This window comes from Onychostruthus taczanowskii, unplaced genomic scaffold (genome assembly GCF_017590055.1).
Source record: "Onychostruthus taczanowskii isolate IOZ18803 unplaced genomic scaffold, ASM1759005v1 scaffold45, whole genome shotgun sequence".
Taxonomy (NCBI): domain Eukaryota; kingdom Metazoa; phylum Chordata; class Aves; order Passeriformes; family Passeridae; genus Onychostruthus; species Onychostruthus taczanowskii.
In genome coordinates this window covers 4,867,115-4,891,066 of record NW_024502014.1, presented here as the reverse complement: position 1 = coordinate 4,891,066, position 23,952 = coordinate 4,867,115, and the positions used below count along the sequence as shown (strand labels likewise).

At 39.4% G+C, this 23,952-nt stretch overlaps 1 protein-coding gene across 1 annotated transcript in view; it reads right to left on the bottom strand.

Moving 5' to 3' along the window:
- Positions 1 to 23,952, bottom strand: part of DOCK10 (dedicator of cytokinesis 10) — a 99,816-nt gene that overhangs the window by 59,955 nt on the left and 15,909 nt on the right. Inside the window, exons 3-10 of the mRNA XM_041414449.1 lie at positions 21,089 to 21,178; positions 13,094 to 13,176; positions 10,151 to 10,223; positions 9,702 to 9,836; positions 9,286 to 9,420; positions 4,776 to 4,959; positions 3,082 to 3,167; positions 479 to 562 (exon numbers count right to left, since the gene is read on the bottom strand). Of these exons, the coding sequence (XP_041270383.1) occupies positions 479 to 562; positions 3,082 to 3,167; positions 4,776 to 4,959; positions 9,286 to 9,420; positions 9,702 to 9,836; positions 10,151 to 10,223; positions 13,094 to 13,176; positions 21,089 to 21,178 (870 nt within the window). The remainder of the gene's footprint in view (positions 1 to 478; positions 563 to 3,081; positions 3,168 to 4,775; positions 4,960 to 9,285; positions 9,421 to 9,701; positions 9,837 to 10,150; positions 10,224 to 13,093; positions 13,177 to 21,088; positions 21,179 to 23,952) is intronic.

Below are 23,952 nucleotides of genomic sequence, written 5' to 3'. Positions count from 1 at the left end.
CACATCATAATTTCAATTTGCTCAATACTTTGAATAATGGTCTTATAGTTGATTGACATCAGGCTCAAGTTTAAATATACACTGATCTCAATGTTACTTAAGCCTTCTTTTTAACTAAAATAAAATTTCCATTTAAATCACATTCAGTGCAAGAAATAACTTTCTTTGAATCCTGACATTAAATGTTAAACTTTTTAATGCTTGTTTTAAACTAATTCAGAGCTTAGCTCAGCTGGACTGGATGACCTCCAGAGGTCACTGCCATCCTCAGCCATCCCGCAGTCCAAGTGCAGAGTCTGTACAGAAATCTCTGTGGACTGCAGACAATCCCCTCCCTCCTCACTGCTGAAGCCTTGGGTACACCCAGCTGCTTGCTGAAATGCAGCCCACTCTGCTGGCTGAGCTAACCCAGTTAGCTCATGTCACCTGGATTTGAAAACTTCTAAGAATTAAAAAAATATAATTAAATATCACTTACTGCTATATCAGGATCCAAAGAGAACAGGTTTAGTCGCTCTGTATTTCGAGAGGCTTTCACTGTTTCTTCTGTTTCTGTGATGTACTGTGGTGAGAGATAATAAATTAGTTTTCTGCACAAGAACAGAAATCCATAGAGCTGTTAGACTTCCAAATGAGTGACCAATGTTTCACTCGTAACATTTCCCACTTCTGCAGCAGTTATCCCCAAGCACCTCCAAGCACTCTTTGCTTGTGAAGCAGGGCTTTTCAGGCCACAACATGCTTCTAAGGAATCCCAAAATAGATCAATTAAGTAATTCAAGTTTTTGTGTGTTCACATATGTTATCCATTATTGTTGCTGGGGCATCCCCAATGTAGGGAATAGTGTGCTCTGACTCCATGAATCAGAAGGCTGAACAATTTCTTTATTAAGCTAAGATATATTACACTAATACTATACTAAATTACATACTAAAGAAATACTATACTACACTATACTAAAAGAATACTAAAGAAAAACCCATGACTGTCTGAGACAGTCAGGACACAGCTAATTGGCCAAGGAATTAAAACAACCTTCACCAGTGTCCAATTAACACATCATTTTGTGTAAACAATCTCCATAACACATTCCACATGTGCAAAACAACAAGAGCAGTGAATAGAGATAAGAATTGTTTTCTCTTCTTCTCTCTGTGCTTCTCACTGTCTCCCAGGAAAAATCCTGGGCCAGAGTTGTGTCTGCTGCTCTCTGCAAAGAGAGCTGCAGCCGCAATCCATTGAGGAAGATATCAGATCTCTGCACCAAAATCGGTTTAGAGATTCCCAAGCTGAGGGAAATAAACCCCCAACAAAGCAGCCCCACAGAAAAACACCTGTGGCAGGGGAGGGCAGAAAGGGGAGAAGCAAATGCCACCTAGCCTCACAGGCTGAGCAGGCACACAGAGTGCAGTGCCACCCAAAGAGAAGGCTGGCAGACACACCCATTTCCTTTCTGACACATGCTTAAGTTAATAGCAAGCTCTCTGACAAAACCAACTTCACCTTCTGAAGCCACCTGGTGCTTTCCTACCCTACCTTCTAAAAGTTTATCCTCATGTCTAACTGCAAAAACCTTTTTCCTCACTAGTTAAGCTCATTTATCCAATATGTAAAGTAAGCCCTATACATTTCTTTCCCCTTAAAGATCCCTTGGGATATTTCAATTACTCAATTCCTTCAGTCTTTGCACTTCAATTTTCTCTGCTTTTAAAAAAAATTGAATCTGTGAAATATTAAAGGAGTGTCCATCTTTTCTGGTTGCCTAGGACTGAGTACAGCCCTCAGCCGACATGGCACAGGATATTTTCTTGTTCAGGTCCCATTCAGTGTTTCATGTCTCCCACAACATCATGGTATTGCCAGTACACATGAAGTAACAAGCAGCAGCAGCCCAGCAGGACCACGAGCTCTGTGTTGCCTTCCTAACACGCACTGCCCATGGCCTGACCTGCAGAAGCAGCTCCAGATGTGGCCCTGGTAGCCTGGTTTAGACAGAGATGGGACCAGGATGATTATCTGCACGGACTGGGGAAAGGCCACAGAACAGTGCTGCAGCCAGGCCTCTAGAGCCAGGGTGGGGGAACAGGAATTCCCCATATAAAGGGCAAAAAGAGAATCAGAAAACAAGCTGACCATCGCCTACAGCCTTGCAGGCACCAGTGGTCTTTGAGATATCTGCAAGATACCTCTGAGATAGCTGCATCAACAAAACAATTAGAAAGAATCTACCCACAGACAAGATGATCAGACACTTCTGCTGGCCTTAATACATAAATATTTCATCAGATACATTTAATTTGGTTGGTTGTTTTGTTTTTATTTTGTTTGGTGATTTGATTTTTTTTTCTTTTTTGCATTCTAGGTGACCACTTCACATATATGAATATGACCCACAGTAAAATTCTGTCCTCAATTGCATAGACAGCTTTCAGTTCCAATCTGTGTAACATCCTCACACAGCATTTGGCTCTGTAGGCAGACAGCATCTACAGCAGCTCACTGGCAGAAGGCTACAAACAGATTGTACATTCCTTTAAGAGAAAGCAGTGAAGCATTTCCAATCTAGCTTTTCATTAAAAAGCTTCTTAGCACCATACACAATTATCTCATCCACATGAAGCAGTTTATGAGCTCCAGAGGACAAAATGCCTCCCCTGGTAGCACATGCATCTTTCAATGAAGTTACAAAAGGCAATGAGCAGTTCAGAGCTCGCTTCCCTTCCAGTCACTCAGGAAATCTTGGCTCTCCAAGGGCCAGATTCTACTGAAATGCAGCTCAGATGAGCAAATATTTCACACATAACTGAGGGGACCAGACCCTTACTGACTTCAGAGGTCTAAATCAAAACATACTGTGGAACACCTACTCTTTGTATCTAGTGGATATTTTCTCACTTAAACAAAAGGATGAGGTGCTTAGAAAGGACTATTCCTGACACTTGTTGTGTCTCTAACAATTGTAATAGACTGTGCTATATTTTTCCACCTTTCAGAATATTAATGATCACATATTGGTAGGCATTTTTCACCTAGGAAGTTCTTTCCACTAGAGTTGTAAAGAAAAGTGTAACATCCATTACTTTTGCGAAGTCTGGGTGCAAGGTGTTCTCTGAAGAATCTGCCTCATCTTGAGAGCAATCAAAATTCACTGGAACTTCTGCAGGGTCTTGAAGAGAAGGAAAAAATAATCACAAAATGGTTTTATTATGTATGCTATTACCATAGGGTTTACAAGATAAAAACACATATTTCCATGTAATTTCTTTTTACTCCCTTCAGACTCATCATCTCTCCAAATGGAAGTGATGCTCTGTAAACCTCTGTCCTCCTCAACCTCATCTCTCACTGCTGCTCACTGTATCCTAGTCTAAGCTTCCAAACAACAGCCCTGACTACTCAGTGAAACATCCCACACATTCACCCATGACAAATATTCACACCCATGACAAAGACACCTTTTCCTCTCAGTCCCTTCCAATGCAACACCAAGGGTTTATGTCAACCAAAAGATTTGGGATTCCCAGTAAAGGGAGCACTCAGCAAGGACCTCACCCTCTCTCTAGGAAAGGGAGGGATGCAGTCTGGACTCCACGAGCTGCAAACCCATGGATCCAGAGAACAGCACTGAATACAAGCCCTGGGCTTTACCCAGCTCACCAGGGAGTGCTCTGTTCTCACGTGGTAATTCAGCCCCACGTGAAAGAAGTCACTACAGTCACTTAAGGCTCTTCTTGCCAAGAAAGCTTCATGTCTTTTGACAAGTTAACTCTATAGCACATTCCTGTTGCTTGTTACCAGCTTTTTTATCAGTAGAGACTTCTGTTAGCCTGTGGTTTTGACCACTTATGCACATATTTCTTCCTGCTTTATTAATATTCCTTATGGGTCACATTTTCAAAAGTACCCCTCTGATTTTGAAGTACAAGTCTCTTGTTCCTCCAAGTTCTAAAAACATCTTTGTCTCTATGAGTATCCCGTCCTTCCAAAATTAGAACTTACTATAAACATCAGGCTAAAAAGTTCAATTAGCTCTGAACATCCCTAAGATTCAGATGCATATGGATGCAAAACTTTGAGTCAGCTCACAGCACACACATTTTACATCTGTATTAATGTTTCAAGTGTTTTCAGCCTTAGAATTTCAGCTGGAGTGCATCCAAACTGTATGTGGATTTATTATGTGGAGGAATGAGTTACTGCCACATGAAGACTGCAGTGTAACAGAGCATCCAATTCTTTCTTCCACAGTGAGAGCATAATATGCAAGCTCAAAAAAGCAAGAAGCAAAAGTCAATAAGCTTTCAGAGAAAGAGCCATATACCATAGCTGCTTTTTTTTTAATTTTAAATTATTAGCTCCAGATTTTTAAAGAAAGCATAATGTTGGAAAAAGAACTGATCAAGCCACTCTCCAGCACAAAACTTTTTTAAACCTTCAGAGTTCCAGGACAGTAAAACACAAAGTACCAGCAAGATCACTGACAGAGAGGACTAAATTTAAAAAAGAGCTGCATATGCAAAGTGGAGCCACGTTGCCCCTGCTGACTTTTTGGGAACAGCTTTATCTCCCCTCCAGCCGTTTGAAAATGATCTGAGGGGAGTTAGCTGAAATTGTTCAGGGGTTGCCAAGACTGGTGCTGCTTCGTCAGGAATCAATAGGTACAGAATCCATTACAGACTCAGGCAGTTAAAATTATTAAATACTCATAGGAAGGTTCCACTTTTTTCATTTGTTTAAAAAACCCCTGGCAATACAAGAGATTTTTCACTCTTACCAAGTCTCAGATCAGTGAGATCTGCACTCTTCCTCTCCTGAATGGTTCCCTCTGGATTTATTTGCAGGATTTTGTTGAGAGTAAAAATCCAGTCATCCATATCCTGCTCATTTTCAGCTGCCAGCACAAAGTATGTGAGGTCATTCATTTTCAGCTCAAAGGCATGTTTCCTAAGCCTGTTATTCTGTTGGAACAAAAGGAAAATAAAAATAAACACTAGAACTTATAAAAAAAAGGTACTGAAAAAGGCATCTATCTGATGGACTTGTATATGGCCACTCTTAAAAATTACATTTAAGCAAACTTCAGTGGCTTTAAAGAAAACTCAAACAGTGCAATATGAACACAAATTTCTGTCAATTTGTGCATTTAAGAGCTTCTGTGGCCAGGCATATGTGCTATATTTAGCCACAGAAATCTAAGACGGACAATAGTTCAGAAGGGAATACCTCCCATATGTAACAATAAAAAACCTCTGGTCAAAAACGCAGCACTGCTACACGAGTTGGAGTGGCTCTTACACTTGACCAGCACACCAGACACACAAAAAGATAAATCAAAGTATTGCTAACTCATAGAAATATTTGGGGGAGAGCAGGGACAGGACTTTCCAGAAGATTGCAACAGGACAAATTACTGCACAGTAACTATTACAGTAGGTACTTCCCACATCTACTTTTGTCTTAGACTGATTTTAAAAACAACTTAGGGGATTTCAACATTTTTTCACAAGAGGCAAAGGTGAGGTATAGTGCTGGTCAGTCATTGCAATGCTATCCTTTTCAAGCACAAAGTAAGAACAAATGCCCAGTATACTGGGAATAGATTGAGTCCTGAGAGCTGTTCTCTGTCACCAGATTTTACCAGCAGGAGACGATAAGTCTATCAATTTCTGTCATAAGAATTAACAGGTACTTAGCTACTGAAACAGCTCAATAAAATTAAATAAAGTGATGGGATCTAACATAATGTGCTTCATTTCTCAAATTCACCCAATTAGTGAGGCACATATCTCTTAGTCTTAAGGAAGCAGTTGCATCAATTTTGTCTCTTCCTTGCTTATATCTGAGAGAACAGTAATGCATTCCATCCCCTATTGTTTCACTGAACTTTTAAAGCTGACTGATGATGGACATCAGTGCCACCATTTTGATTTCAATATTCCAGAAGATTGCCATCACTTTGTGGACAGATTTAACCTTGGAGTGATGCTGATAAATGAAAAAACCAAAATCATCCACCCCATAACTGGTCATTTCACTCAATTTTTTCTTCCTTAACAGTCTTAAATAACATCACAGGGGTCTCCTGTAGTTCTGCATACTGGAAGTATTTTTCTGCACAGTTCTATATGAACAAGCTATTAAGAGGTTTCTAAGCCAGATGGTGAGATGATAGTGATACTTTGATTTGAGAGGAACAGAGGTAAAATCTGATACTGATTAGCAGAGGAGGATGAGAACCCAGGACACTGAGAAACAAGTTCCATGAACATTTTTTTCCAGCAGCAGAGATGATTTAGAAGATTCCTACCCAATCTGTTGCTAATCACTTGCTCCAGTTCTTATATTACATGTCATGACCCAGATCAGGAATCACTTAAGCCTGAACTACTTCTTCTGGAGCTGCTTGGGTCAATGGGGTCAGACAAATCTTGGCTTTTCAAACTGACTTGGGATTGTCTGTGTGCATATGTGTGCACGTGTGCTGTTTTTCAGTTCTGCTACTGGAAATTCTCTTGATAGGAAATAATTTTCCTCTCAAGTACTTTATAGAGGTTTATTCTTTCAGGGTTATAAATTTTAGTTCATCAAACGCAGAGTGAGAACAGGCTTGGGTTTTGTAGCAATTGGTTTTTGGGTGTTCAGTATTTATCCTGATCCTGAAATTACTCCTCTACTCCAATCATGCATTCAAGATAATGTAAAACAAGGACTAAAACTTCAATAAATCCTATTACATATATATAAAATTACATAAGGGCTTGACCAAGAGCTAGAAGTTAAACAAAACTATGCCAAGGATCTTAGCTAATGGCCACTTAAAACTTGCCAGATTACTTGTGAAGTAAATTATGTACACCAGTTTATGCACAATCTATAAAGAAGAATACTCTGTTTCAATTTTACTTCAGATAAAACAAAGGCATTTAAAATTAATGGGTTTATTTTCTATTTTATATATTTCCCTTTATGACATGGCCAAGGTCTTTAAATCAGGTACTTAAAGACTATCAGACATTATCTAATATAGCAAGACATTTTGCATGCTGAACCTTAAAAACATCAGGCAGAGCAGGAAAACTTCAATATCCACTTTTCCATCTGCAGTTCAGACTTCTGGCAAGCAGATGAGATCTACAGCAAAGTCTTTGTTTTAAATCTAAGGTCAACTATTTTACCTTCCTGATCAGTTAAAAAAAAAAACAAAACAACAAAAAACAACAATGTACCATTTCTCAGTTTGCTCTTCTATAAAACTCCTTCCATATAGACCTTGACTTCTAATCTTCAACAATTAATTTCAAGTTCAAAAAATTTCTTCCAGAAAGAAGTAATACAAGATTCAAAAATGAGACTATGAATGAGCTATAAATGAAACATCAGGCTAAGTCTAATGCCTGCAGGGTCATTCTTCCAAACTAACGGATTCTTTTGGAAGCATTTTGTATTTTATCTGGAGATGATTTCTCTGGGATATTTACTACAATTCTGATACTCTATCTCAATCAAACAGGAGTTGTAAGTCATAGAGACTTTAATAATTTATAGTGGTATTAAAACTCATGAAATCACAATGTACATATCACACTTTTTCACTAAAAATTCAGTTTTACCCAACTCTTTCTCCACATTCTCTGGTCTCCCTGTTTATGGCAATTCTAAGCTAGGTTTTGTTTTTCAGCCCCTATGATTCCAAGTCCATCACAGACTTGGACAGCTGATGGTATTCACCCTTGGCTAAGACTCTTAACTTCTTACTAGTGAAGCTAGCTCAAATTTGTGAGTCCCATACTAAATGTCAATCAAAACCTATCACAGAAACTTGTATCTGGGGGCAGGCAGGAGGAGAACCCACGTTAACCAGTGTGGGACAATCTGAAGGAACACTGTAGATTTAGAAAGCAGCTGTCAAAGGTTCAGGGGAAGGAAGATTTCAAAGGTTTCTTAAGGCTTTTTTTGTTGTCAGAAGTTAGTCAAAAAGGGCTGAAATCTTGCAGCCAACACATTTTCCTGGAGTGTCATGAGAAACAGCACAGCAGAAAGGGCACCCTCAGGAGTAGCATTAAATGTGTGCATAACAAGACCCTACAGGGCTGGACTGGAGCTCTGGCTGAGACCCAGCTTACAAGAAAGCCCCTGCTGCAGGCAGGAGCAAGCAGCAGTTTCTAATCAGGATTTCTCTGTAAGAATCTCCTCCATGGCTTCTGCTACATTTCCAAGCTACCTGTGAGGGTCTTTCAAGCCAATGGACTGACACTGGCAAACATCACTGTCCTACATGCTTATCTCCAGCCTCTCCCACCCCTGTTTGGAAAAGCAAACACCCTTCTGAACAGCACTGGGACAATGGCCATTGCCCACAGAGCTGGGGACTGTCAGCAAACACTTGTTCCCAGGTGAATCACTGGGAACTGATCACTTTTCTTGCTCCAAGGGGTTTAGAGGTAAAGGAGGGACATCACAACCAAGAAAACGTCTTGTTTATCAGGGCTCTTCCCCGGCGTCACCTGAAAGGTTTCTTTCAAAGCAATCCTTAAATCAGCCAGCCTAGCATTGTTACCAATCTGTACTGGTTAAGTTGTAAAGTATGGATTAAATGAAAGGTATTTCCTTATTCACTGACACATTGGGCTAGATCACTCAACAGTCACATACCATTCAAGGTAACACCTTGCTTAGTATGAAACAAAAGAAAAAGAGAAATATATTATTAGAATTAGAGAAAAGGAAGAACAAGATGGGAGAAAAAAGAACACAGTTTAAGGGTAACAACAGGGAAAAAAAGATTGATTTAGACATTACTGGATAACAAACAATAAGGTTCTCTCCTACCTGATGCCATTAAGATGCTCTATCATCTCCAAAAGTGATGACCTTCAAGAAGGCTCAGGATACAAGATTAATTTCACACTTGCCCAACAGGCAGTGCTTTGCAACCTGAGTCTTTAACCCACAACAAGCAAGCATGCTCTTAGTAAGCATGAGTAAAATCTGACATCTCAGAAATAATTTCAGTGAAACCTCTCTCAAACATTTCACAATATTTTTTTCTCATGTTCACCATAGACAAAGAGTGTGTGCATGGTCTGCTACCATAATTCAGCTGTGCTTTTTTGTAACTTGTCAATCTGAGCATCTGCACCAAATTAAAGAGCAAAACCATTGGTGCTTTCATTTCCTGAAACTTCTAATGCGACCATTATTCTGCTAATGAATGTGTTCTTCCACTTGCCTTTTTAAACACATCTTACACCCAAAACACTACAATGAAATAAACTGGAACTTACCTGTACAACTCCTGTACAAGAATCCAAAAAAATACATCCCTTTGGCTCCTTTGATATTTTTTCATCTTTATAAAAATTCATAATATACGAGTTATCCGACAGCTGCGTCAGCTGGAAGTAGCGCTTTTTGAATGACTGCAGTGGTGGGAAAGAAGCAGCATGAAAATTGTTGTACTGCAAATTATTTTTGCTGATACTTCATTCACAGGGTTTAAATAACAGGTAACTCCTGACTGTACTTCAATCTCTATTTTGCAGACAAATTAAATACTACTTTATTATCATTTAAAGCAATGTAATCAACCCTGAGATATAAACCCAAAATATAAACAGCTAAGAGATAATGGCAAAAAGTGTGCCTCTATGGGGACAAGAAATCCAAAGGGAGTAAAGAAAGAATAATATTGTTTTCTTACCCGAACAGTAATGCTGTTGTTGACAGTGCTGTTGAAATTCCCTTTATAAAGCCATCCAGACTTGTAAACTCCTGCTGCTAATCCTCCTCCTCCTCCACCACCACCACCTTTAGAAGATGAGTGGGATGTTGTGTCCTATATGAAAGACAAGGGTAAAATTGCACAGACTTGTTTTCTGAATTCCAAGACAAAAACTGCAATGTGTGAATATCTGCTTGATAACAAATAATCACCCTTTCATTCCTTTTGAAATAAGACATTATTAATAGCCCTCCCATACATAGGATGACATGAGACAAAGTTGTTCCACTAATTTCAGAGCTATTTAAAGTATGAAATATTTTATAGGAGATAATGACAGTACATTATCATTCTTTATTTGATATTAAAGCAATAAATAACTTCCCCAGTAGAAAAAAACCAACCCATGCCAAAACCAGAATACATACTTCATCCTTATCCACATCTTCATGATCAATTTCAAAGGAATGTGATGGCAGTTTCTCTGGTCTACATTCATTTCTGGAGGGGGAAAAATGTATTTATTTATTAAAAAGAAATAATGTACCTGATATTTTCAGGGAGGTAACCATACTGAGCCCAATGGCAATTTTGCTGTGATCCTATTGTCTCCTTTAAAACCACAACACTTTTAAAATACATTTTTCCTAACCCACATGTATATTTTTTCCCCAAGACTCTGAAGCTGTAACAGTTCTATACAAATGATAAAATACCAATTCTTGGTCTCTTTGCTGCACTTGCACCACAACAGGGAACAAACCCAAAACAATTTCCAAAGAGGGATACCATTCAAGGATGGCAACAAAAGGAGACTGAGCTCTTCAATAGATTTCTTAACCAAGACCATTAGAACTTTCATCTTAAAGCTTCTACACCACTTTATGATTTAAAGACTTTTTTTTTCTATTTGATATGATGAGCACAGCCTTCAAGCACAGCCTTTAAAATACAGAGATGTCTTTTTGATGTGATGCCATTTAAATTCTTTATACTGTATACTCAAACCCACTGAATATGAAAAAGGAAAGCACTTAAATACTTACTTAATTTTAAGCACATAAATAACTGTACTTAGGCCCAGAGTACTTCTCATGCTGCAGAATTAAACAGTAAGTAACAGCCAAACACACACAATAAAAATTCAAGGGTATTTTTAAAAGGAAAAAAATAGACTTTTCAGTGTCCTGAAGAATTCCAGTACTGTCTTCAAATTCCTGAAGTCATCTTGAAAACCTTCAGTTATGATAAGAAAACCGAAAAAAGTTTTCATGCTGAAATCTATTATTTTTTAGGAAGACTAGCTTTTCCAGAGTAAAAAAATTAAAAAAAAAAATGTGCACTTGTGGTGGTATGGGCACTTCATGGGAACACTGGTTTTGAAATGGGGAAAATGAAGAAGAGATAGATTACAGATAAGGAAGATCAGAGTAATGAGCAATACCTATCTCTTCTTCATTTTCCCCATTTCAAAACCAGTGTTCCCATGAAGTGCCCATACCACCACAAGTGCACAGAGAACACAAGAGTGTTTCATTCCCTCTTTGATTTGTTCCAGTTTTGCAGTTTATTTACTGCAAAAAATTGATCAATGTTTTGAATAAAACAACATTTACAATCTACTGATATTTTTGACACCAGTAAAGCTTTAAAAGTCGGAATATTTGTGAGGGAAAACCATTGCAGGTTTTCCAATGCAACCAAGGGCAGCTGTTAAAATTCTTAAAAAAAAAAGTGGTAAGAAGATCCAGAACTATTAATAGTGAGATACAGTATAATGACCAGGACATATAATGTCACTATTTTTCTTGAAAAGGTTTAGTCTAAAACACCAAAGTTTGTTACATGCACATGAAAATCAAGGTAGAAGAGGCTGGAAACAATATGAAATGAGGTGGATCTCAAACCAGATCTGTTAAAGAGATCTTAAGCTCAAAACTCATGGCAGTTTCCAGCAAATGACACGCAGACAACCCCTGCTATAACTTTGCACCTGAAATATCAAGTGTGGCACCCCAACCTTTCCTAAGAGATACACAGCACAAGATCTCATGTCAGTGTAATCCTCAGTACAATGTATGTGCTAGCAGGGGGGGAAAAGCAAGATGTAAGACACCCTGGTACCCCTGGAGCATGAACCCATGAAAGCAAATCGCATTAAGCACCACACTAAAATATCCTTTGCAAAAGGGGATGCATGTAATCAGCTAAAACGTACTTTTGTGCATAGTAATTCACCCACATCTGCCCCATGCATATTTCATAAGAGTGAAGACATTTAAGGTTAAATGGAAAACTGCTGTGCTACAACCATTTTTCTTGAGCACTAAATGCATTAATTTTCTAAACCAATCAGCAGGCAGGGTACTTAAGAAAGGGTGTTTTATAATCTCTGATTAGCAAAACTGCTCTTAATGGCTTTTTGTACTACCGTGTACGCTGTTCATAAAAATACCAACCTACAGGAGCAAATGCAGGAAGGTTTGCAGTGCAAAACCCTCGGAACACAGCATCTAACTGGACCATAAGACTCAATTTTATGAGTTTTTTCACTTCTTGCAGCAATTAAGTTAGTACTAGTTTCCATCCAACCCAAGCTTGGAGCACTCATGTGTTCCTGTCTTATGAGCAGGTAAAAACCCTTTTCATCCAGTTAATTTTAATGACTTAAACTCCAGGAAAGGAGGCAGTAAAACCGCTCATTCTGGCACTTGGTGATTTTGGTAACTATTCTCTAAAACCTTCCTCAGGGGCAGGACACAAACCTTCCAGAAACAAGAGCATGGGTAGAAACTCATGCATGTAGGAATGAGCACCAGATTCTTCATTTCTTTCCACTCAAGTCAAGGAACTTGTTCCTGCTCCTCCCAGCACTTTTCCAGTGATTTTCATGTTCGTGTGCCTCCAAGCACAGGAGAAATGCCCCTTGCCCTGGCACACCTCCACAGCCTTGTACCATCAGTGCACCCAGCTCTCCTGTAAATGTAGCCATAAAGCACTGAAATCCTGCTCTCTGTTCCACAGAGTAACTAAAAGGAGAATAAACCCCAGTGAAAGGTGAGTGACATTTATGCATTATTAAGGAAAATGAAAAGCCACCTCTCCTGTATCAACTGTACTCTGAAAACACAAATACACTTCTAAGGATTTGAATCAGCACTAATGGAGTTTGTTGATACCAGCGAATTCTGCAGAGTCTTGAACTTTTCTGAAGGACCTTTGCTTCCCCTTTTTAAAAATGCAAGGCACTAAAAATACGGTAAAACAAGCTTAGAAGACAAAGGAAAGTGCAAATATGGACAAAGCTTAGCAAATAACACAAGCTTAATGGGGAAAAAAAATAAAAAAAGGGAAGTTATGTGAGCTCTTACTGTGGTAAGTGTCGAAAATCTTCTGAATAGGATTCGTATTTGTAGTTCACAACATGCCAGTGAGAACTGTAGTATTTACAAGCCTAAACAGAAGAAACACAAATAACAATAGAATTACTACAAGGGTTTTGACTCAAGAAAGCTAGACAACCAATAAAGTTCTGGGCAGCTCACATGGTAGAGAACATATTCTTCTCTTTCAGAACTGGGTGCTCAGTTCTTAAAGGAAAGCCAGAGTCATATGTTTCCATATTTTGAAGCACAATTTCCCTTTAAAATCAAATGCACTGAATCATACAAGATGGAGGAGGGAGCTGATGGCAATTAAACATGCTTTACTGATTCTCATCTGCTTTCTAGGAAGCATCATTAAATTATATAGTTACTGCCTCAAAAGACATGATCTAGTTTAGGCCTGACTTCCTCCATGGACATTGATTACACATTTTTTGTTTGCATCCTGTTTCATTACCTAAACCTTCCACTGTAAATACATTTGTCTTACTCTTTTTATTCTCCCTTGTTGCAGCACAAGTGCTCTACTTCTTATTCTGCCCTTCAGGATTGATCTTTAACCTCTTAATAACATTCAGGAATATATTAATAGGACTATAATTTTTCACCAGTCTCATTTTCCCTTCCACACTGAATTTGCTCAGTCATGTCATCATGTAGTTTTTGCTGTCTAAAAATTTTCTTGCTGGTTTTCATTCACCTTTGAAAATTTTTCTTAGTACATCAATCTCCCTTAAATAAGGAAGCCAAACCTGAACTATACAGAAGGGCTTGGCTGTGCTGTCAAATAGACCAGAATATCTGTGCAATTTATTTGATGCAGAACTTTTATCAATGCTTGTTAAACATAACATGACATTTTGAAAGGCAACAAGATGCATGAAATACGTACAGTTATTGCTAAGGTGCACATCTACATGAAAAATGACTCTATGTCAGAATTTCCAGCTATTCTTCATACAGACTGTAAATTGCAAACTAATATTTGTACAGTATGCTGAAGATTTCACCACAGTATTGTATTATTTTCTCCAGATGCATGAAATATGTACAGTTATTGCTAAGGTGCACATCTACATGAAAAATTACTCTATGTCAGAATTTCCAGCTATTCTTCATACAGAGTGTAAATTGCAAACTACACTCCACACTCCACCTGAAAATTTGCACCAGCCCACCTGAGATGGAGAGGAAGAAAGAGAGGGAACAAGCCTGGAATCCAACAGCAGAAGTTGCTGCCCAAGACCATAGGGAAAAGGAGGCACATCAGGAAGGAAAATGGTGGGAATCTACAGTTGAGAAAGAAGCAGCAGGACTGAAAGGAATGAGGTGGGAACAGTAAAGACAGTCTCACAGAAAGGCATGAGACTCCAGAGTCAAACAGAATGGAATAACAGATGGATCAAAGGTTTCTAAATACCAGGAGCTGTGCAGGGAAAGTAGAAGGAAAGAGAATAAAAGGACAATTATAAATTAGTATAAAAAGGTTGACTGCTTCAACTGGTAATATCCCCTCTCTTCATTCCCAGCTTCTTCTGAAGTGCCCATGGGAGTCATTGCTTGCACAGGGCTCTCTGCCTCAGAGGGAAAGAGAGGGGATATCAGGCTGCTGGAGCAAACCTGAGATGGGCAGTCTAAATTACTCAGCACTGGCTTGACAGATCTCTTTTTCTAAATCTTGTGAAAAACAGGCAGAGTGTGTAGCCATAAATTATTTTAGGAATAATCTTCTTTGTATTCAGAGTCTTCTGTGACAGCTTTATTTGGTTTAGAGTGTGGAAAAGGTGGCAAGGAAGTGGGTACACACTTGTAGGCACTTTCCTCCCTGGCAGTTCAGCACAACCAAAGGCAGTAAACACATTCCATGTGGATTCAGTACCTACCTTCTCATCTGACCTAAGACCTCATTATTTCCCAGGATGCAGAATCAAGAGTGACCATTAGACAATATAATCCCATATTCTCCAAGAATGAAGATAATATTACAGCATTACAACTGACTCTCTCTGTGCTTGCCAGGGTCAGGTTCAAAGCTACCCCTGAAAACCATTCCAGCATTGATTGCACTTGGCCTCTGAATGTAGAGATAATAAAAAAACCCACTTCACACCTAACTTTCCACCTTATGATTCTTCATAAAACAACTTGTCACTCTTGTATTTGTGTTAAATGTGTGTGACAGTCACCTAGGCTATAAAAATACTCTTATAAGATAAACATATACTCTATTCTACATAAGCCAAGGAGAAGCTCACAGAGCATTGTGAGGGTGAGCCCAGAACCTCCAATTCACACATCACTCCCCTTCTCCTTGGCAAATGTAAACCAAGTGAGCCTTCTACAGAAAGGTCTACTTTTCCCCTGAGGTACTTTCATTATTAAGTATTTTATTTAACAGATGCAATTAATGCCCACAGAGAACTCTCAGTGTCGGCTTTTATTGCAAAAAATTATAGGCTGATGTGTTCAAAAAAGCAGTTGTGAATAACATATAAATCAGGCCACAGTATTTTAGCTTGTAACTATAAAGGTTTATTGTGCTCCTCCAAGAAAAAGCTAATCAAAATAAAAATCAAAGGGGACAAAGCAGCACATTCAAGTATCACTCAATAAATTCACAAAAGACAAGCCAACCCAGTGCAACAGCTACCACTGTTCTTGAACTAGCTTCTGTGGGGAAATTAGAGCTAACTTAAATAGTAACACCAAAAAAAAGATTCTTCTCTTCAGAATATCCCAACTGAAAATTAAATACTTCTGCTAACCGTACTGACTTAGAATGATTTTTTAAAATGGGAAATTATTACCGGAAATTAAGTTTTAGCAAAGAGGAACAATACCTGCAAACCTGATTTGAGGAGCAAGTAAAACCTTTCTAGAGGCAGAGATTTCATAACAAGGCTAGAGCTGGATACTTCCTGGCAAAGAACAGAGGCACCAATGCAGGGGCTGTTGAGCTCAAGTGAACTGTGGGGGAGGAAAAATATAGACGGAGAAATGGAAGTTTTGGGATGTGGGAGGCTTGGCACATGTTTGCATGAACTTTCTACTGCTCTGTTAACCAGGCAGGCAGCACGGCCCATTCCCAGGGGCCCTATCAAACTAAGGTCTTTCCTTTTTTTTTTTTTTTTTTTTCAATTTTTCTTTTTTTTAGGTTGTTTTGTTTTTTTTTCTTTTGTCCTGATGTCCTAATTTTTCCTTGCAGGGACAGACAATCCTGCAGACTTTTTCCATGTGTAACTTCTTATCTCTGGTTCTGGTGATGACAGCATGATGGCTACCATTGTGAAAAAGACATTTAAGAAAGATTTACCCAGCAATGGATAGGAACCTTTTGGAGGGGAAAAAAACCCAAAACAACCAATCAACCCACAAAAAAACCCAAACAAACAAAAAGGAAAAAAACCACAAAAAAACAAAAAAGGGAGAAGTGAAGGAAACAAAAAGGAAAGAACTTCCATGCTTATATCCTCTCTAAGACAGACTAGTATGTGGTCTTCAGAAATAGAGATGCACGGACAATAAAAGTCATTGGTGGAACAAGTAACAAGCTAAAACATTGAAACACACTATTGTTTTAAAGTATCAAACATTTTAACAAGTATTTATCTATTGTGCTATAGAAAGACTCACTATCCTTTAATAATCTATGTCTAGCCCTGACACTACAGCTCTCTCATGCTCTGAAAAAACTTAAATTTTGAAGATGGGGAAAATTACACTGTAATGAACGACAACAAAACTTTCTGGGTGTCATTGTCAACAGGAGTTCCCATTTTAGTCTGATTTAGAAGGAGGTCAGAAAAACGCAGATTGGCCTGCAAATCAAAAAGCCTCCAAAATCAGCACTATGGGCACACCACCATTTTCAGAAGTTATACAGGAGGCTGTGGCTTTTTTACATTCTGATTAATAAAACCCATGTTACGTAATTACTTACAGATCCTGTAAACCCAACCTTCAACACCTTAAATAAAAACTCCCTCAGATGAGTAGCAAGGGTTTTGTAAGCTTACTACAAGTGATAACTCCCTCTTGTATATCTAGAAAACCTCAACAGGAAAGTTCAGAGACACCCACATGAACACTGTATTATCACAGACAAAATTAACTACGTCATTCGCTGAATGAAATTGCAACATTCCTACACTGATATTTCATTTTGATTTCTTTTTCACCCAGGAAGATCACTCCTTCTGCCCCTGCATGGCTCCTACACCTCCTCATTCATTGGGACAGCCCCTCTGCAAACATGTTTCCCAAAAACTTACCCACATAGCACCTTTTTTTTTGGAAGGATCACCTGGCTTAAACTAATTTCTTAAAGGAGAGTTGACAATTAATATTTATTTACCTTCTGCATTTTTTTTTACGTATACCTAGAATTTTATTCCTATAGATACACTCACACAAACAGCACGTATTTGCATGCCCATGCTTGCATTCTTCCTGAAAATACTGACTTGCTGCAAACCAATATGGGATAAAATACCTTACAATTAGGTAGTTTAAGTTCCTCAAATTAAATGTAACTTTGAATAGCTAAGTGCAGTATCCCCTTATATTTCCAAATGAAATGTGGGGAAAATCCCAAGAATTCCCATTGGTCTGCATATTCAGGATACAGACTTAGGAAAGGTGATATTAGGAATGTTTTTATTGCCCGTAAGGAAGAATTTTATTTTGTTTCTAGTAAAGTGAATGTTTCCTTTTGCCAAAATTATGAACCATAAGGACAATGCTGACTGGCATTAATGCAGCAGACGTGCAGCAGACTCTGTGAGGAATGAGAAAATTCAGAATTTGGAAGGAAGCAGCATGATAAAGGAAGTCAGGAATACTTAAAACAACAAACCACTAAAGACAATTTTATTCTGGCTTTAAAAGTTTCTGGAAACTTCTCCTTTCTTGGAACCATATTTAGTTCCTCAGGCTGGTCCTGCCTAAGAAAAGCTAAAATGGAAAAAATCCACAAGGAAGAGATCTTTATACAACTACAGGTATAGGAATAATCAATTCACAAGGTAAAAACTTTAAAATAAAGCTAATACTTAGGAGGTATAAATTAATAAAGGGACTCAGATATTAATCATAAAATGCGAAATATTTATGCTCTTTGCAGGCATAAAATATTTATTAAGGGAATATTTATCACCTTGGCTTTATTTGTTTTATATTTTCATTTTGCAGTTTCAGCAAAACACAGGTGGTCAGACATCTTATTTAAAGTCAATTCTTCTGCCTCACCCATTGCAATAACATTGAGTTCCTGAGGAATGCAAAAGCAGTATTAAGAGAACACAACAGACAACCAGAGACAGAAACCCTCTACTGTAGGTGGACAGCATCGAATGCCATCAATACTGAAAGCTTTCCTCAGCAACATCAGCCTGATCTGTCTCCACCTGTCTTGTCAGCTCTTGTGGATCCATACACTGATACTGCCCGGGCAATTGAGTCCTCCTGGTGTGCCTCTGAGTACTGTTTATGGTTGCTTGAGGAAGGGAAATCTGATCAAATCCCCAAGCTGTCTTCGTATGGATTTTGGTAAGGGTTGGGGGAAAAAAACCCTCATCCTTGAAGGGCTATAGCAATGAAAGGGCTAGAGGTGGAGGAAAAGCTTTCCTACTATCCCCAGTGGGAAACACACAGCCAGGAAGAGACAGACAGGATGTTAAGGCATTGTCACAGACTTCTAACAACCCTGTACAAATGACCTCGTCTTGTAGACAAGACCATCTGACCACCACCAGAAGCCCAGAAGAATGAGGCAAGAGATTATGGATCTGAAGTCTTCAACAGTTTCAGTGGCATGTCCTCACACTGCACCATACGGAGGAAATTGGTTTCCCCTCCAAGAGCAGACCCTTCTTTTAGAGCTCACCAACTTGTTCCATGTCTTTCTCTCAACTTGCTGAAGTACTGAGGCAGTGAGCAGGCAGAAATAGCTGATACCAAAATGGCTTCAGCATGTGGAGCTGGACATTCCCCAAAGTCTCATCAGGAATTAGATGCTTGATCCTGGGTTGCCACAAGTCCAGGTGACCAACAGTCAGTCAAGTGTGCACAAGGTGGGCACCTTCACTGCTCATATTGTGCTATATTTGAAGAAAGACTCCTTCAGTGAGTGAAGAGTTGGCTTTTCCACAGTTCCAAGACATAAGTGAAGGCCACCAACTGCACTCCTGTACAACTATCCCAAAGTGCTGAACACCTGTCGTGAACACAACAGGCTGCAGCTAGGGCAGTAACAGCTCTGCAATTGCTGCAGAGGACAACCATCACAGATCTTCACAGAACCCTGTGCTCTGTTTTGCCTAATTTTGGGCTGGAAACCATCCTCTTCATAGAGTTTAATTTGTTGTGTATATGTGCATATTTTTTGGCTTTGTTGCAAATTGGAACATACACATTACTATTTTAAACAGGGTCTTTACCCTGCTACTCTCCCATGCACAGCCTTAGTCCTGTAGTACTGTTTTTTTCCACTGCTTTGCTCCCTTCTCCCCCTCCCCTTGGCTCCCTGGTACTGCAGAGAAAGCTAATAGATGCACTCAATATGTGTTTTACCAGGTTGCCATTAGCATCCCCTTGGCGTACTCCGCTGTAACGATTCCCAGGCACTGTGCACCGTGTTCCATTTTTAGACCCATCACTTTCTCTGTAAAGCCATGAGCACAGTGCTGGCCATGCAACTTGTGGAACCCTAAAATAAAAAGCAGACCCCGAAGTGCTGAAAGGGCAGTGAGGCTTCTGGGAAGGCAGATAACTCCACAAGCTATGTTATCTTTTAACACTGCTGCCAGATTAACAAAGATGGCAAGGTTCAGGCAATCTGAGCCAGCAGTAAATTACTACTGCTCCTTTTAGACCTGCTGAAAAGAAATAGAACCAGTCTGTAAAATGTCACATTGCATACAATTCAACAGCTACATTTCTGCCTAATTTTGGACTTAAGGATCTCTAATCCCTGTTCTTGTCTGCGACTGACTTTTCCTCCACAATTTCCTCTTGCAATTATAGCAAATATGAAATACTTTTTCAGACCAGAAGCGAGGTGTGAAAAATCCCAATCTGTGAAAAAAAGGCTGAGAACCATCATATTATGGACTAATTATAAGTGCTTTGAATTTAACTACTCAAAGCTGGCTGAAAATTTGGTTTCATAAATCTGTTTTGTTAATGCAAACAGTGAGCTACATTGCACACCTATAGTGAAAGATGGGAATGTTTAGGGGTTCATCTAAAGTAAACTCCTTTGAACAGTGCAACCGGCTTCTCTGAAGTCCTTCAAAATGATAAAACCATTGACAACACGAAATATTCCTGAGGCAGCAGGATGAGAAATCATCTCCTACAATCTGAGATCAAGTATGGAAACAATACAACCATAGGTATTTTTTAAAGATAGAGCAATTTTTCACTCCTGGTGGACCTCTAACTGTCAAGGAAGAACTTGCTGAACTTTCTGTAATGGTAAGGTGAAACAGACTCTAAATACTGACAATAAATATATATACCCTCAAACACCCTTTACAGTGCACCTAATCCTGATATGTACACCTCCAAATGAGATACATGCCTTGTAATAACACCTAGGAGTCTAAACCAGTCCCAACTGGTTATCTATTTTTGGAAAGGTGTCAATATTTTCAAAGCACAAAGCACATGCAGATCACCGATCATTAGCAGTGATGTAAAAATACCAACATCAATATCAGTGGACTAGTGGTGACAGGGAGTACAGCTGGAAAACAGTACAATGGCAGGCTAATTCAGTGCATTTACATTTTTTTCTAGATACAAACATCTCACAATAGGCAACTGCAGACATGCTGTTAACCCTCCCCCCTCCTACTGGCCTTCAAAATTCAAACCTGATTCAAATCACCTAAAGCATATTAAAAGAAAAAAGATGTTAATTATGAACATAGCAAACCTCCCCCAAACTCTTGGTTGCATTTAAAATTAGATACTCACCTCTCTAACAAATAAATTTTCTGCTTTTTGTTCTGCATCTTCAGGTACAGAAGGATAGAGTGTCCTGATTTCCAGTGAAATTGTGTCTATCTGACAATAAACAAAAAAATATGCAATTTAGTCAAAGCCAAACAGAAGAGCAGTTGTGTCTCAGGAAGAGGTTAAGAACCTTGTTATCATGGCTTGCATTTTTCAGTTTGTTGTACAGCCAACACACATGCATACCAACAACTGCAACCCAGCTCCTGCCCACACACACTATTCAATATTATCAGCTAAGGCATTAATTATGAGCAAGAACAGTGTTCAAGTCGATTTCTGGGAATAGAACTGTTCCAAGCAAAGTTCCTTCAGTCTGAGGTTTCTGATAAAAAAAGCCAAGTTTTCCCTACATCCTCTCCCAGACATACATGCCAAATCCAACAGTGATACTTGCTTCCTCCACTTCCCTTCTCCACCTCATGCCTTTTTGGCGAGGAGTGCGGAGACAGAACTACAAGCTTTGACTCAAGAGGAGCAGAGTCACCCCAGGAAGCTGCAAAAGAAGTGCCACAGGACAGCTCAATGGCTGGAAAGCAAGGAGAACCAGGCAGCAGCAGCTTCTTGGAGGGACATTCCCACCTGTGGGCACAGGCGGCAGGACACTGGCACTGCCTGCAGCCTCTTCCAGCCTCAAAATCAAGCCCTATTTCTGAAAGCAGCTGCTGGCTGAGCTGTCTTGTCAGGCTCCAGAGCAGGAAACCACAGAGAGAAGTGGGTCTCCTGAAGTTCTCCACAAGAGCCAAGCCTCTCTTGGCTCCAGCAGGCCAGCAAGAGGCCGGGCCTCCGGCAGTGCCTGCGTGACCCCGGGCCGGGGCTGGCCAAGGCAGCCGTCGCGCACAAGGCTCACAAGAGGAAGCCTTGGCGTATTTCCAATTAACCTACAGAACTGCCCCTCTCATTTTCCTTGCCAAAAGAGGAGAAAACATCCAAAATCAATGCCCAGCAGCCCAGATTATGCTCTCAGTTACAATGGAGTAACTCTGTCATTCAAGATAGCGAAGGACTGAAACTCAGACAAATCTGGCCACCCAAACACATTTTCTCTTCCATTACAGAAAGACCCAAGATTTCCAGAGGAAGGCCTGTGGCATGCAACCAATCTAGTATGAAGAATTACCACATACTAATTCCATGAAGCAGCTTGAAGTACCTACTGCATCCCTGGAGGCTCACCTCCATATCCTCACCCTCAGATTAAAAGGTGGTGTTTTCTTTCCATAATCTGAAGCACCCAAACTCTACACAACAAATGCCTGGATATTATTGACTGCATTTTTCCTTAATGTGAACCGCTCTGATTTCCTCCCATCACTTTCCACATGAGTAGTTATGAAAAAAAAAGGCATGTATCACTCAGGCAGAAACAGCATGGGATTCCCCAAACTTCTGCTTCATCTGGAGAGCTCAGGATACAATATGATTAAACCATGGCTCCCACAAAACATCATGGGGGCCTCATAGACACCAGAAAGAGAAAAAAAATCCCACTGTTCCGAAAAACTGAGCAGAGTTTTCTAAAATGTGGGTTCCTGGGCTCTCCCCATCTGTGTTACCAATGCCTGCATGAAGTGATTTACACAATCATTGAGTCTATGAGTAAAAGAGACAGAAGACAGAGAAGTATGAATTTTCTGGCCATGCTTATTAATAGATGTCTGAATTCTTGGTTGCTTAGGGACTTCCCAGCAGCACCCACAGTCTCTGAAATGCACCTTATTCCTTTTACTTCATACATATGTCACATTTTAAGCAGTCACAAGACACAATCCCTGAGCACAGCTGGAAAGCCTGGGGTGCCCCTGTGGCCCATGATATGGAGCTTGTAATGCAGATGTAATGCACCCTGTAATGCACACTGACCCTGTCATGATGGTGAATTAGCTTCAGAGAGAGCTGCTCTGCTTGCCCACAGCGAAACTTGCCTGCTCCACGTATTGCACAGAAAGTAGTTTCAAGTTTCTTTTTTTATAGGTAAGACACAGAACAAGTCAATTTTTTTACCTAATACAACACTTCTTGTCAACTGATATGAACACACTGACTGAGAGAGCTAATATTTGCCTCAGTGGGGCCATTCACCTCCCTGTCCTTACACAGCCTCTTAAAAACACTGTAGCTGAGCAAGACAGGTAACCCAAGCCCACTGGTCTGCCTGTGGTATGTTCCCCCACTGTCCTTCCCAACAAGACTGCACTTGAAAGAAAGAACCACAGCCCTACAAACCTAAGAAATCAGGTAACACTGGGCTTGTTGCCTTTGTAGACTTTGACAAAGAATATCACAGGTTTTTTAACAAAGAATTGGGACATGGAAAATGTTATTTATTGTTATATTTAAACTTGTGTTAAAAACTACAAAGCACTTCCCTTCTGAGAACTGGTTATGTTTAACCACTTAGCTGCAAAAGCTTGGCCACAAAGGCTCTTCCTGTTCATAGTTGATTACTTTCAAAGTTAAATGCTCTTAAAGGCTGATCAGGAATGGCATTATTCACCAAAACTGCTTTATTCAGAAAAGAACTAAATTTCAACAACAGAATATGTGCCTCTGAAACAGACATCCAAAAAATCAGAGATTTTATTTAGAGAATTCAGTATTTATAAATATGCTGTGAATTCAGCCTAATTTTCTAATGTTTAGGCAATCATGGCAATTGTTTGTTCAACCCTCTCATTTGTGCATGCAAATTGTGGTAATCAAATAATGCAGGTATCAGCCTAAAGCATTCAAGTTGATAATTCTTCTGAATTATTTTTAATTTATTTTATATAAATATCCTATATCTAACCATGATTTCTGGCACTGCCAGGCTGTCTCATTTG